Below are 13,748 nucleotides of genomic sequence, written 5' to 3' on the forward strand. Positions count from 1 at the left end.
GTGTCCTTCTTTATCATCACTGAGACTACAGGGAGACACTCTGGACGACTATCTACGGTGAGCCTGAAGGGACAAAATACCATGAGATTAATCAATGTTTGGGTACGACACCATCACGCTGAATGTTTCATCTTTTTCTTGTCTTTATATTTAAAATCCTTTCAGACTTTTTCACACTGCAGACGTCCTTTATTCCCGACTCATCATCGACTCTTCACAGAGAGAAGCTCTTTGAACCTCGTCATGTCTCGTGTTAACAGTTTGTGTGTTTTCTGCTCGTCAGGAGCTGGAGCGTCTGGAGGTGGAGCGGGTGGAGATGATCCGGCAGCATCTGTGTCAGTACACCACGCTGAGGCACGAGACGGACATGTTCAACCAGAGCGTGAGTGTTACAGGGGGCCGAGGGCGGGGACGTCACTGTCATCAGGATTATTATCGTCTTTATTAAAGAGACAGGACGGCCGAGAGAGGAAACAGGGAGGAGAGAGAGGGTGGGGAATACGATGAGATGAAGGACTTTCTCCTCTGTACACAGGGGCGCCAGACTTATCGCTAGGCCATCCACCTGAATGTACAATCTGACAGCTGATTATAAATACTGTATCTACGGTTATTTTTGCATTTCAACCACAGACTAGAAGAAAACAGGAAGTAGCAAACATTCTGCGTTTTTTTATATCCTCACGAAGTTTTTCAGGCCTCATTTTCTGCTTGTGATAACTTCAAATCGTGTTTTTATCTGGAGCTGTCGATAAATACGACTTATTATAAATGCAATGAGAAGTTATCTTCACTAGAAATGAGACAAATGCACCTGATAAAACTAAAAGCCGACACCTCAGAGTGTCTTTAAGTGCAATCATAGAAACTCTTTCTTGTTTCTGTGACTCTAAATGAGACCATAATTGGGGCTGCATGGTGCTGCAGTGGTTAGCGCTGTTGCCTCAGCGAGGAGGTTCATGGTTTGAATCCCCAGACAGGAGCCCCCCCCCCCCCCCCCCCCCAACCTATGTGGAGTTTGCATTTTCTTCAGGTTCTCCGGGTACTCCAGCTTCCTCCCACAGTCCAAAGAAAAGCGGTACAGATAATAAATGGATGAATGGGACTATAATTTACTAAATGAACATCATGTGTTGAAGAAACTTTCAAACTAGAGATTGAGACCACGAACTTGTCCACTGAGGGAATAACTGAGACATCAGACTGATTTTTGCTGCTTAGTGAGACGCCCCCCTGCTGGACATAGAAGGAATGCAGATTTCAGATACTTCATACCTGGTTTCACTTTTACACCAGGACACAAAACCACTTCTCTATTCTAAAAAAATCCAATTAAATCAATCCCAACATTCCCTGCTTTGACCAGCAGAGGGAGCCAAAGTGTCACGGTACAGTCTTAATCCGTGTCACCTGTTGATTGCTGTTCTCTCTCCATCCAGACGATGGAGCCGGTGGACCAGCTGCTGCAGTGCGTGGACCCGAGCAAAGACAGAGAGCTGTGGGTGAAGGAGAACAAGACCGGAGAGATCAGACCGGTGGACATCGAGATCTGACCTCCGACACGCAGACCCAGAGGACAGATGAGGACATGAAACCTGAGCTGGGACCTAAAGCCCGCCCCTAATGACTCACCTGTGACTCCTTAAAGACTGATGGAGGATCAGTCAGCGCTCGCCGCAGCCTGCTGAGGACGATGGTTGGGGTTATATCGGTGAAAGCGATGGATACAGATGTCAGTTTTCTGCTATGCAAGCTGATGACATCACAGGAGAAGTACGAGTGTGAATGATGAGGTGGAAACACGGGAACGTTTAACACCTGTACATGGCGACCTGCTTTATGTGACGCAGCGGCGTGTGTGTGTGTGTGCTTCGCTCTGTGAGGTCACTCAGGTGACTTAGGAACAAAAATGGTTTAACAGAAGCTGCTGAGCAAAATGCATCCCGACCCTTACTGTGTACAAGGATTCAAACTAAAGTATTTGAATACTAATATGTTCAGGTAGTGATTGTTTGCTAAGCCCCGCCCCCTTTGAGTTTCAGGTGTGTTGCTGCACAGGAGTGTATCTGTCCAGATATGAACTAGCAGGTCTTAAAGTTGTCCAGAGATAAAACTGACTGCTCAGGAGGTTGAGCTTAAATCCTGTCGAAACGTTTTCCTGCTGTGTTCCTTATTTACAAATCATATAAATGTAGGGAATCTGATAGGTCACCATCATCCAGACTTTTCTGAGTGGGGGGGACCAGAGGGGGTACCGACCTCTGCAGGGTCTGCTAACATTAAAGTTTCCAATGTTTTATTTTAAAGAGCACAGGAGGAACATTTTAATCATGTAAACTTCATTATTTAATTTTGATTTAAACGTCATTATTTAAAGTCCAAACTAAAGGAAATGTGCAAACTCTAAGAAACAGCTCCATCTTGGGATGATCGCGATGCAAACACCTTCGGAGGAATCCTCAGTTTGACGGCCTGCTGTGCAGTTAGTGACCGAGTGTAGCTGATGGTCATGTTGGAGGGGCGGGGTTTATCAAACAGTCAATCTCTTTGGATCTGGTCGTGCTTCTTCTTCACCAACAAATCTGCAGCTCCAGACGTCTCATGTTGTTCCTGCTTCGACTTAAAGAGCAGCCGATTGCACTTTAAACCCAAACTGATTTAAGATGAAAATACTGTAAATGACTGTTCATATGAAAAGTCTTCTAAAGAGAAACGAGCTGTAACACATTTTATTACTAATGACAAGTGTAAATAAATATATCCAATGTGTGATCAATGAGTTAAAGATCTGAAATCTATAGAAATGTATTCAAACAAATTTACCGTAAAACTTATTTTTAAAGCACCCGGCTTTTATTCACGAGACATTAAAGGTCACATATTCTCCTCCTCTTCATCCAGTGTAAATAAGTCTCAGAGCTCCTTAAAACATGTGTGTGAAGTTTCTTGTTCTAAATCCACTCTGATCCTGTATTTGATCATGTCTATAAATCCCTCTATTTCAGCCTGCTCAGAACAGGCTGTTTCTGTGTCTGCACCTTTAAATGTAAATGAGCTGTGTCTGACCACGCCCCCTCTCTGGAAGGGCTTGGGTGTCTCGGTCTTTCTCGCTCCATGTCCGATTGTTTACTGTGAGAAGGCAGACTCAGAGGGCAGAACAAACACCTAGCTGTGGGAGTGTAACCCACCTGGGGGAGGGGTTACTGCCCTTTGGGAAAATCTCCAAATGGCCTGTTTGAGCACACATTTTCTGAAAAGTGGAGCAGGCAAAAGACGGAGAGGATGGACTTTTCTCATCATTGGGGGGGTTGTAGATGGACTAGAGACACATATTAGAGTTAGAGAAACATGGTGAAGAGGATTTTTGCATCATGTAACCTTTAAATAAATTAACTTTGTAAGACAGCATGTAAACTTGCTTCATGTCCTGCACACAAGAGCTTTATTCTGTCTTTCTTGGACAGATGCTGGAGTTAATTTTTTATTTTTTGTGTCATGCAGCTCTTTCTCCTTATATTTGATGCACAAACTATTCCGACACATAATGCATCGGGGCCTCTGAATGAGAGCTGCCTTTAAATGTGCAGCAACACCAGAAGAGTAAAGGGGACCGCTGGGCCTTCAATTGGGATGGGCTTTTATTTGAAGTTTTACGGTAAACTTTCGTTTCTGATCATATTTCAAAGTGAATCATTTTAATGAATCAGTGACACTGTTTGATTCAGAGTCCATGCTGCAGCCTGCAGAAGCTAACTGTTGTTCAAACGCTCCTGTTTCACGTCACTGCTCAGTTTGAGACATGCAGTTGGTCTGCTTCCTGTTCCTCGTGAACGAGCTGACAGATGTTTTGTTCATTAACAGCTGAATGAAGGTTGACCTTTTGTCTTTAATAAAAATAAATCACACTTACATGATCCTTTACTTTTTTTTTACATCTATCATATTTAAAGGAAGAATGTGCAACTTTTTGATCCAGTAGATGTCGCCCTTGAACACCAGCATGAAACCAAAACAAACTGCTGTTAGGCCACGCCTCCTCCATACTGAAGCCTCCGCTCTCCTCCAACACAGACAGGTCCTCAGGTCTGATTCACCTGGTCGTCGTGACTACGGTTTAACATGAAGGTCGTTTACATCGGGCTGGGGGGAGTGGCACAGAGAACTCCCACGATTCCCCGCCAGCCTCGACGTCATCTTTTGTTATTGTTTGCATTGAGCGCCCCCTGTTGGTGGAGTTTACAGACTGTGCCTTTAAATAATCAGAGAGGTGACAAGCATAACAAATGTCAAACTTTATTGGCAAAGAAAAAAAAAACATTTTCACATTCAACATCAATGATTCGACCAGACGCCTGGTTACACGTTTAGATGGAGAAAATAAAGACGTGGTTAAAAGTTCACACTGATACACTTTAATTAAATATGTGAGACACACCTGCATTTTTTATTATCATCAACCTTTAAAAACCCGATGACTGGCTACACTTTGTATCCTAGAACTAATTGATCATAAAGGCCCTGACACACCAAGCGGAAGGCAAAGAACTAGTGGCGACGACGGCCGACTGTGGCGTCACCCCACGTCACCCCCCTTCTTGGCCCAAAAGTTGCACTAGAACACACCGCAAAGACTACAGCCGACGGCCAACCACCACGTACGTTCTGAGCATGTATTATATGTAGCCTACTAATGGAGAATAATGTCTGATAAAAAGGTGCCTCTTGACTGTAGTCTTTAACTTGCTTTGGTCACTTCTGTTTTTCTTCACGTGCACTGATTCGCTTAGCTGAACAGCCAATCAGAGTGACTCCTCTCACCAACCACGCTGACTGACAGACGCACACACAGCAAAAACAGTGCAACCATCACTAACCGACGGTACAACTCGGGCCCAGTGCGGACAATCTCCTCGGTGTGTCACGGCCTTAAGTGGTTTATTAACTTCGGGTCATTAATGGACACCCTCCACAAACCTCTCCCGTCTGTTCACATGATATCTGCAGCCATTACTGCAACATGTTCGATTATTTAGAGCTGAAAATGTATCTTATATTCAAATTGTTTTTATCTTATTATCTCCATGAGAACATCAGGAATCAGCGAACACAGGAAGTCTTTGTTGAGCATTTCTTACAGATGTACTCGCCTCCGTGCTAGCTAAGGCTAATAACGGGATAATGAAGTCAATGCAAACTCTCTGCAAACATTTTCTCATTTATTAGAAAAGAATTCAGACTTTTCTGTAAAAACTCTGCCTCATGATGTAATTATTTCAGCGTCCTTTAAAACGCTTTATTTCTAATAAATCACAGCAACATCTGTTTGTTTTAAGCACCAGATTTCAGCCAACATGTTCCTCACTAGAAACTTAAAGTTAATCCAGACACATTCCCCCCCAAGATGAAATGAAACCTATCAGCCCCTTTAGTTTCTGACTCATCTGTTGTTTTTAATCGACAAAGCACCCAAACAACACCAAGCTTGTGCTCATAATGTAAGACTATAAATGCATCCCTTTCTGTGTGAACACCTCCTGCAGACATACAGTACATAAAGAGTAAAAGGAATGAGTACAAAGTAGATGCTTTCTGTGTGCATGTACATCACACACAGACAGATGAAACAGTTTGTTTATGACCTGAATGAAGCTGCAGTTTCTGCCTCTGGTGTTTCCTGTTTCCGTCCTCCGCATTAATCGGAGGCAGGATGAAGCTCTGCAGGAGAGTCAGAGCCCTCAGCCGTGTTTTAATCCACCATGAGCTTCTTCAGGGAGTTGAGATACGCGGGGATGAGGGAGCTGACGGACTCCTCGTCGTCGTTGAGGATCTTCTCCCCTCTGCCCTCGGAGCCCACAGAGCTGGGTGACCTGACCAGGCCGGAGAACGGGGTGCTGTAACCCTGGAGGAGGAGAAAACCACACAAACGCTTCAGTCATCCTTTCTAACACAGACTGTTGAAGCATGAACGCTAGAAGTAAATAAAAAGAGCGGGGCAGAAGTTCTTACAGAGCAGTATCCTTTGCTGAAGCTGCCTCTGTTCTTGGTCCTGATCTTGGTGAGTGCTGACTCAGCGATGTCCGCTCGCTCCTCAGCGTCGTCCAGCTCGTTGACCGTCTTCCTGTACTTGGCCATGTTCATGTTAGCTTGTTCCTCCTGCGACACAAACAGAGCAGTGTGTGTGATAACGGACCTGTGTTTTCCATAAGGTGTGTTTATGATGAGTAAGGAAACGAGGAGACGTACGGCCTCCTCCACTTGTCTCTTGTAGGCCTTCATCTTGTTCTGCAGACGCTCCACCAGCTCCTGCATCCTCTGCTGGTTCTTCTGGTCCTCCTCGGACTGGAACAGCAGCTCCTTCAGCCGGCGCTCGTTCTTACGCAGCGTTTTTACCGTCTCTGCGTGTCGCTTCTGTTCAGAGTCCAACTCCAGCTCCAGCTCCTTCACCTGCAGAGACATGGAACTCTGACCGTGAGGGAGAGGGAGCCTTTATAATGTGTTAGACATTTGGTTAAAGGAGCAGTATTTGAGTCTGACACCTAGTGTTTAAAATTGGTACTGCAGTCCACATTCTAAACATCATAGAGAGCTGTCTCCCCCCGCCCCCTCCTCTCTAGAGTTGATGGACACTGAAGCTTCAGTGTTTATCCAGCTCTGCATCATTCTGTAAACCTTTCTGCGTTCTAACCTCTCTCCATTTTTCTAAAGCATCTCCAATATTTATCCTAGTTTGAGCACGTTTCTGCTCGTGGAGCTTATTAGAAACATGCAGAGGCTTTTTAGGTCGGGTACAATCACTTCTATCTGAACCAGTTCTCTTGCCCGCTTCCATCGCTGCAACAGCTGTTGGTTTGACCTGATAACTGGAATCATATCTGGCAAACCGAGGGGCGTCCAAAACGGCCGTGTGGGGGGTGTCTTAAAAGCGCCTACCTTCTCTGGTCCAAACAAATCCAGAGCATTCAGGACCAGAATCTAAAGTTAGAAGGAGGACATACTGGCTGCTGCATTGTTGTCAGAGAAGCCAGCACTTCAACATAGCATGTTTCCTTAATGTCTGATCATAGAGTAAGGTCACTTTATCATTTCAGTCACTACATATCTCACTGATCGGTCGTTTAATGTAGGCCTGCCAATTCAATACTTTAACAGCTCTAGTTCCTCATCAGTGACCGAGTACATTTTAATTTAGAGAAAGAAACATGTATATTGATGGATGTTGGTTTAATTGCTGATTTGTGGGTTTTATAAATGATGTGCTGTCTTTGTCAAAATGTATGTTTTTTATTATTTTAAATTGCAGTGTTTTGAGCTTTCAGGGCCACCATACAGCCCACCTCGATATGATTTTTTTAACGGATGACTTCATTGTTTTTGTCTGGGTACCTTCCCCTCCAGTTTCTGGATGATCTTCTTCCCTCCTTTCAGAGCCATCTGCTCGGCCTCGTCCAGACGGCCGCTCATGTCTTTAATCTGAGCTTCCAGACCTTTCTTCACCCGCTCCAGGTGGAGCGCATGCTCCTGCTCCAGACGCAGCTCCTCCCCGACCCTCGCCAACTGAAAGAGACACAACATACATGTAAAACACTTACTTTATGATTATATTGTTAAATCCCTGCTGCTGTAATGTGTCCGTTCCACCTCAGAGGTGGCCTTCTTGCTCTTGTCTGTGGACCCTCTCAGCTCTCCCTGCAGCTCCTCGTGCTCCTGCTGCAGAGTCTGCAGATCCACCTCCAGCTTCCTCCTCCCACTCAGAGCACACTGCAGCTAAAACACAAAAACAATGAAAGGAATCAAGTCATCAGTCTTAGTTTTAAGTGAAGGGTCAGCAGGACTTCAGAGGAAATAGACCCTAGGTCTCACCTGGTTGTTGAGGTCGCTGTACTTCTCGTTGGCCTCCTGCAGCTCGGTCTCCAGTCCTTTTCTCGCCCTCTCTGCACACTCCAGCGCAGCTCGAGTCTCCTCCCCCTCGCTGATCAGCAGGCCGCAGCGTCGCTCTACGGCCGCCTGCTCCTCCCTGTGCTCCTCGTGGCTCCGTACCTCCTCCTCCAGCTGAGCCTGCAGCTCCTGAAACAGGGGGACAGTAACTGTGTGAGTAAGAAGCAGAGCATTTAAAGACAACCTCTGCGTCTGTTCTCATCCGACCTTGATCTGCTGCTGCATCTTCTTGCTGCTCTTGCTGAGCTCGGCGTTGTTCTTGGTCAGCAGGTCGACCTGCAGCTCCAGCTCGTTGATATCAGACTCCAGCTTCTTCTTCAGCTTCAGGCCCTCCGCTCGGCCCTTCAGCTCCACATCCAGACTGGCCTGCAGGGACTCAAGCGCCCTCTGGTGGCTTTTCCTGACAGAGGAGGGGAGAGAGAAATGTTGAAGAAGGGATTAATTTGTCACATTGTGCATACGGATCTGCAGAGTCAGAAAAAGCAGAGTAGCTGAGACACCTTACCTCGATAAGAGTACTGTGAAGAGACGAAGGGAGATAAAGGATAGGATGAAACACAGAGATTTAGGGTTTAAAATCAGAGTTTGTTTGAGAAGCCAACTAGTGATGAAAAAATTAGGAAATGAAACGACAGGCTGCAGAAAAACAGAAGCATGTTTTAGAACAGTTAACAAAGTTGGTATAGCAGGAGAAAGAAGTAGAAGGAAGCATTGAGAGGAATCTGAGGTACCTTGCAGCTTCCGCCTCCTCCTCTTTCTCCTGAAGTCTGCGCTCCAGATCTCCTTTAGCCTGAGACAGCTCCAGCTGCAGCCTCAGCACCTTCGTCTCTTCCACCTACAGAACGAGGGGACGACAGGCAGATTAAATGTGATTCACTAACAGAGGGCATATTGCTCTCTTGATCTCTGATGTTGTCTGTACCTCCAGAGCGGCCTCAGACTCCTCCAGTGAGGCCTGTAACTCCTCTTTCTCCATCTCAATCTTCTTCTTGGCTTTCTGGAGCTCGTGCACACTCTTCCCTCCGTCTGAGAGCTGGTCAGTCAGGTCGGTGATCTCCTCTGTCAGACAGAGAGAAGTCTTGTTTAAACCAAGGTCTCAAGCCTCTCAAAGCAGGAAAAGACACATTAGGAGATTTCATTTGTCTTTTGGTGCTGAAGACGAGTAGATTGATCACTCTGTCATGTCTGCATTTTAACTGTAAACCTAAAGCCAGTCGAGCTTAATGTGCAGACTTAAGTAGAGGAAACGTCTTCGTTCTGCGTCCTCGTGTCTTTGCCTTCAAGGAGAAGAATGTGAACAAAGCTGCAGTGTGGTGAATGCAATCACAGCTTTGGGATTGTGACAGGCAGACATCTGCTAGACAAGGAGAGTGAAGCTAAGCTAAGCCAGACCTGGTACGACCTTTAAAGAACAAGTATTTCACTTCTAGTTGTTTGGTGAGAAGAAGAGACCCGCAGATGAAACGACAGAACTGAGTTTGTGGATTAACCTTTTCCTGTGTTGAAATGTTGAAATCTATCTCAAAACATTTCATCTCTTTGCTGCACATTGTGACGCAGACTTTCCCCTCCTTCTGGTGCGGTGCACAGAGAATGATGCTCAGGTTAATACTGCTTTCACACCTGCACTAAACTCCTCAAACACTCCTGAAGTGTTCCTGCTGAGCGTCGTGTGTGAACACAAACAGCTGAATGTTTCTCTCTTCACCCGGAGTTTCTCCTGCAGCCTCCTCGTGTTAATTCTGCAGAAAGTCAGAGTGAGCTGATGTGAGAACGCAGCAGGATATAATCAGGAGAATTCACCTGGAGCGAGTGGGAGGGGGTGGTGACGTTTATTCCCTGTGATCGCTGCACGGCCATAGACTGTCTGCACGTCACCTCTACCATCTCTGTGCTCTAATGAACCTGCTGCATTATGTTTCCTGTTCTCCAGTATGTTCTTCTCCACTCTTTAGTTCAGAGTGTGATTCTGTGACACAAACATATTGTGTAGAAACCTTCTGGATACATCAGCAGCTTTTAAGAATACACCCGTCACAGGTGACCTCTCGTACCCTGGTAAACCTTGTTCTCCCTGCGTAGCGCCTCCATCTGCTCCAGAGACTCCTCGTGAGCCGTCTTCAGTTTGAAGAGCTCTCCGGCGTGCTGCCTGCTCTCCTTCTGACAGCCCTCCACCTCGGCCACCAGCTCCTCACACTTCTGCTTCCAGTCCCCGAGCTGCTTCTCCAGGACGCGCTGCTTCTTATCCAGAGTCTGACCGCAGCCGCTCGCCTGGGACAGAGGACGCACACTACTCATATCATCTTACTAAAGGATAGAATAAAAAGTAACCGAGAAGTTCACAGCCCTGCAGCTCGATCGTGTCTGCTGCTCTACCTTCTCCAGGTCCATGCACAGCTCCTCCACCTCCCCCTGCAGCCTCTGTTTGGTTTTCTCCAGCGATGAACATTTAGCCTGAGTAGCCTCCACCGCCTCCTCGGCCTCCTGCAGCCGAGCCGCCAGCTTCTTCCTGTGACACACACACACATTGTTCAGACCAATGAGAAACACTCACTGCGTCACATGTAACTGACGGGTCCGAGCGTGTCTTCTTACTTGGTGTCCTCCAGCTCGTCGGCGTGCTGGATGCAGTCAGACTCGTGTTTGGTCCTCCAGAGCGTCACCTCGCTGTTCAGTTTGGAGACGAGTCGCTGCAGCTCCTGTTTGCTCTCCTGCTCCTCCTCCAGCTGCTCCTTCAGCACCTCGCACTCCTGCCGCGCCGAGCTCAGACTGCTGCTCACTCCCTGCTTACACTGAAAAGTCACAACACAAAGAGGCGTGTGTGAAAATGTAAAGATATATTTTATTTTCACGGTCGTTATAGAGACACAGGAAACACACGCTGACCTTGCTCTCCTCGTCCAGCTGCTTCTTCAGATCCTCCAGCTGGTTCTGGAGCTGAGTTTTGGAGCGGCTCAGCTGACTCGCTCGGCTCTCGGCCTCCTCCATCTGTCGACCCACGTCTGCGTTATCAGCTGATAGGAAACACAGCGACAACACTGATCATCGGCAACGCCGCAGCAACATAGCAAAACACGGAAGAAACGAGCACACAGTACGATGCGTTGTCTGGTTAACGCGGTTATCTCTGTGAGGCTGCAGCAGAAGATGTGGATCATGTCGTGTGTCTGACTGAGAAAGATTTGAAGTAGGAAAGACGGAACACTGTAAACGATGCATCGTCCACTTTATTCCCGTCTTATCTTTGACTGTTGCAGTTAAGAGACGACACAAGAGTCACACTGCTGAATTTGTTCATTAAAACCAAAGATGAGTCTAAAAATGTGAGATAACCTGAGATAGACTGTCAGTTAGAAACATGCACATCATTGAGATAAAACAGAACAGGTGAACAGGTGAAGAGTACCTGTGAGTCTGTTTTTGGCCACACTGAGCTCAGTGAGCGCCCTCTGCAGGTCGTCTCCTCTCCTGTGTGCGTCTGACAGCAGCTCCTCCAGCTTCTTCACCTGAGAGTCTGAGGACGTCTGCAGTGCGCGGACACACACACACACACACACACACACACACACACACACACACACACACACACACACACACACACACACACACACACAGGTTCTGTCACACTCTGAGATTACTCACTTATTTTAAATAAAACATATGAAACATCGACGTCTCCCGGACCTTCGCTTTCTGCATACTGTCCAGAGAAGCGGACAGCTCGTCCACCTCCATCCTCAGGTTCTGCTTCTCCTTCTCCAGCTTGGCTCGGACCCTCTGCAGAGCCTCACACTGCTCGCTCAGCTCCGACATGGCGTCTCCGTGACGTTTCCTCAGAGACAAGGCGAGAGCATCGGACTGCAGCGAGGTCTCCTCCAGGTCTCGTCTCAGACGCTGCATCTCGGCCTCTCGCTTCTTGTTCACCTCCATCTGCTCATCACACACACGCTGGAGGTTAACGTCGGGATTTAAGGCTGCACGGTGGTCGTGCTCGACCCCCGTCTTACCTCAAACATCGGCTGTTACGGCTTATTGATAGTTTGTTAAAGGAAGAATGTCGCCCTTCAGCACCAGCATGAAACCAAAACAAACTGCTGATTTTACAGTGTGTGTGTGTGTGTGTGTGTCAGTTTGTGTATGTTATAGTTGACCTGCGAGGCTGTGACTCCTCCCACTTCCTCCAGGCGGTCTGTGAGGTCGTCCAGCTCTCTGGTCAGATCAGCTCTCTGCTTCTCGACCTACCAGAGACGAAACAGAGCTGACATGATTTTAAACTTTCAGAGAAATTCTTCATATTCAATTATTTCAATGATTCATATATCCGTCCAGTATCTCGGGATAAATCGTCGTGTTTTCTGTCATGTTGAAGTGAAATATCCGATCATAATTCATCCTCTAAATGGAGTCGTGTGAAAAGCTCTCCTGATCCAAAGAGAGCGACTCACAGCGCCCTGATGTAAGGTCGTCTAAATATTCTGTTCTTTTAGATTCCTCCTGTTTTAGAACGACACAATCTCCGTTTCATGATCCTCAGCATGGCTGAGCAGCGGCGTGTTCAGACTTTTGTGTCGGGGGTCGCCCACCTGGGGCACGGAGTTCTGCAGCGGTGGCGTGGAGTTCGAGGACACACGCGCAAATTAGGGGTTTGCAGACCCTCGCCGCCACGTTGTTGATAAGCATCATGGCTCTACAAAAAATATCAGATCTTCAGTGAGAGAGAGAGAGAGAGAGAGAGAGAGAGAGAGAGAGCAGCGGTGGTCGACTCACATTCACCGTTTCACAACAACATGATATTTTAGTTTCTCGTTAAGATGCCAAAATGAAGTTTATGTCTCTCACAGAGCAGAGGAGGAGACGCTGTTTGCTCATATTATTATCTATTTGTGTCATTTAGACATCGTGCAGGAGGTCACCTGTAACCTTTGGTGTTAAAAAACAAAGAAATGTCCAAACATAGGGTACCCAGGACTTCTCTTTTTAGCGCTGTGGTCTTGAAACATGTGTCGATATTATTTAATATCCTTGTATTTAAGTTTAAATCTGTGGTACTGTGACATCCCTCCACTGAGGAGTGAACACACACGAACAAACACAAGTTCATAAATCCACTCAGGTCAACAGAAGAAGCCTCGATCTGTTCTGGAGCAGCTCTACAGGATGTTCAAACACCACAGGAGGTCTCTGTGACTGACAGCACACAGGGGGAAGAGACCTCTGCTGGGGTCAGAGGTCAGACAGAAGCTGGTAACCAATCAGAGAGGAGCACACAGAGGTCAGCGGCTGTCACACACAGTCCAAATATGATCTGTGTGTTCCCTGAGCGAGTCATCCAACACGCAGCGCTCAGACACCACACACCTGACAGACGAGTGAGCGAGCTGTTAGCGGCTCATCGAGACGCTTTCACTCACTGAGGTCAGCTAACAAAGTCACTTTAACAAGGCTTAACCACGAAGTATAGAGAGAGAAGTCACTTTACCTAGTGTTGTAGTCAAGATCACAGTAACTGAGACCAAGACCTACCCGAGACCAGAGTGCTAGGAGACAGAGACAAGAACAACAAGGTGTTGACCTGGAAAAATAGGAACTCAGTGATGGCCTTGACCGGTCTTGAATAAAAATCCAAAGTCCACCCAGTCCGAGACCGAGACAAGACTGAGTAAAAATGCTTTTGATTCGGAGACGAGACCGAGACCTTTAAAACTTAGTCTCAAGATTGGTATTGAGAACAAGACTGATCTCAAGCACTACAACACCTAACTTTACCATAGTACAAAGTACGGCAAATAAAATGGCGGAAAACTAATGAATAT

The 13,748-nt window shown here is 46.7% G+C and overlaps 2 protein-coding genes across 5 annotated transcripts in view; one reads left to right on the top strand and one right to left on the bottom strand.

Moving 5' to 3' along the window:
• Positions 1 to 2,772, top strand: part of gas7b (growth arrest-specific 7b) — a 56,070-nt gene extending 53,298 nt beyond the window's left edge. For both annotated transcript variants that reach the window (XM_061027589.1, XM_061027590.1), the window contains exons 13-14: positions 284 to 382; positions 1,440 to 2,772. In XM_061027589.1, the coding sequence (XP_060883572.1) occupies positions 284 to 382; positions 1,440 to 1,553 (213 nt within the window). In that variant the 3' untranslated portion in view covers positions 1,554 to 2,772. The remainder of the gene's footprint in view (positions 1 to 283; positions 383 to 1,439) is intronic.
• A 1,505-nt stretch (positions 2,773 to 4,277) lies between these two features.
• Positions 4,278 to 13,748, bottom strand: part of LOC132954997 (myosin-16) — a 59,766-nt gene continuing 50,295 nt past the window's right edge. For all 3 annotated transcript variants that reach the window (XM_061027581.1, XM_061027580.1, XM_061027579.1), the window contains exons 8-23: positions 12,087 to 12,173; positions 11,620 to 11,865; positions 11,342 to 11,459; positions 10,822 to 10,949; positions 10,531 to 10,727; positions 10,312 to 10,444; positions 9,990 to 10,206; positions 8,858 to 8,994; positions 8,667 to 8,770; positions 8,143 to 8,335; positions 7,861 to 8,064; positions 7,639 to 7,764; positions 7,384 to 7,554; positions 6,244 to 6,444; positions 6,007 to 6,153; positions 4,278 to 5,899 (exon numbers count right to left, since the gene is read on the bottom strand). In XM_061027581.1, coding sequence (XP_060883564.1) covers positions 5,747 to 5,899; positions 6,007 to 6,153; positions 6,244 to 6,444; positions 7,384 to 7,554; positions 7,639 to 7,764; positions 7,861 to 8,064; positions 8,143 to 8,335; positions 8,667 to 8,770; positions 8,858 to 8,994; positions 9,990 to 10,206; positions 10,312 to 10,444; positions 10,531 to 10,727; positions 10,822 to 10,949; positions 11,342 to 11,459; positions 11,620 to 11,865; positions 12,087 to 12,173 — 2,562 coding nt within the window. In that variant the 3' untranslated portion in view covers positions 4,278 to 5,746. The remainder of the gene's footprint in view (positions 5,900 to 6,006; positions 6,154 to 6,243; positions 6,445 to 7,383; positions 7,555 to 7,638; positions 7,765 to 7,860; positions 8,065 to 8,142; positions 8,336 to 8,666; positions 8,771 to 8,857; positions 8,995 to 9,989; positions 10,207 to 10,311; positions 10,445 to 10,530; positions 10,728 to 10,821; positions 10,950 to 11,341; positions 11,460 to 11,619; positions 11,866 to 12,086; positions 12,174 to 13,748) is intronic.

The sequence above is a fragment of the Labrus mixtus genome, chromosome 21 (genome assembly GCF_963584025.1).
Source record: "Labrus mixtus chromosome 21, fLabMix1.1, whole genome shotgun sequence".
NCBI classification, from domain to species: Eukaryota; Metazoa; Chordata; class Actinopteri; order Labriformes; family Labridae; genus Labrus; species Labrus mixtus.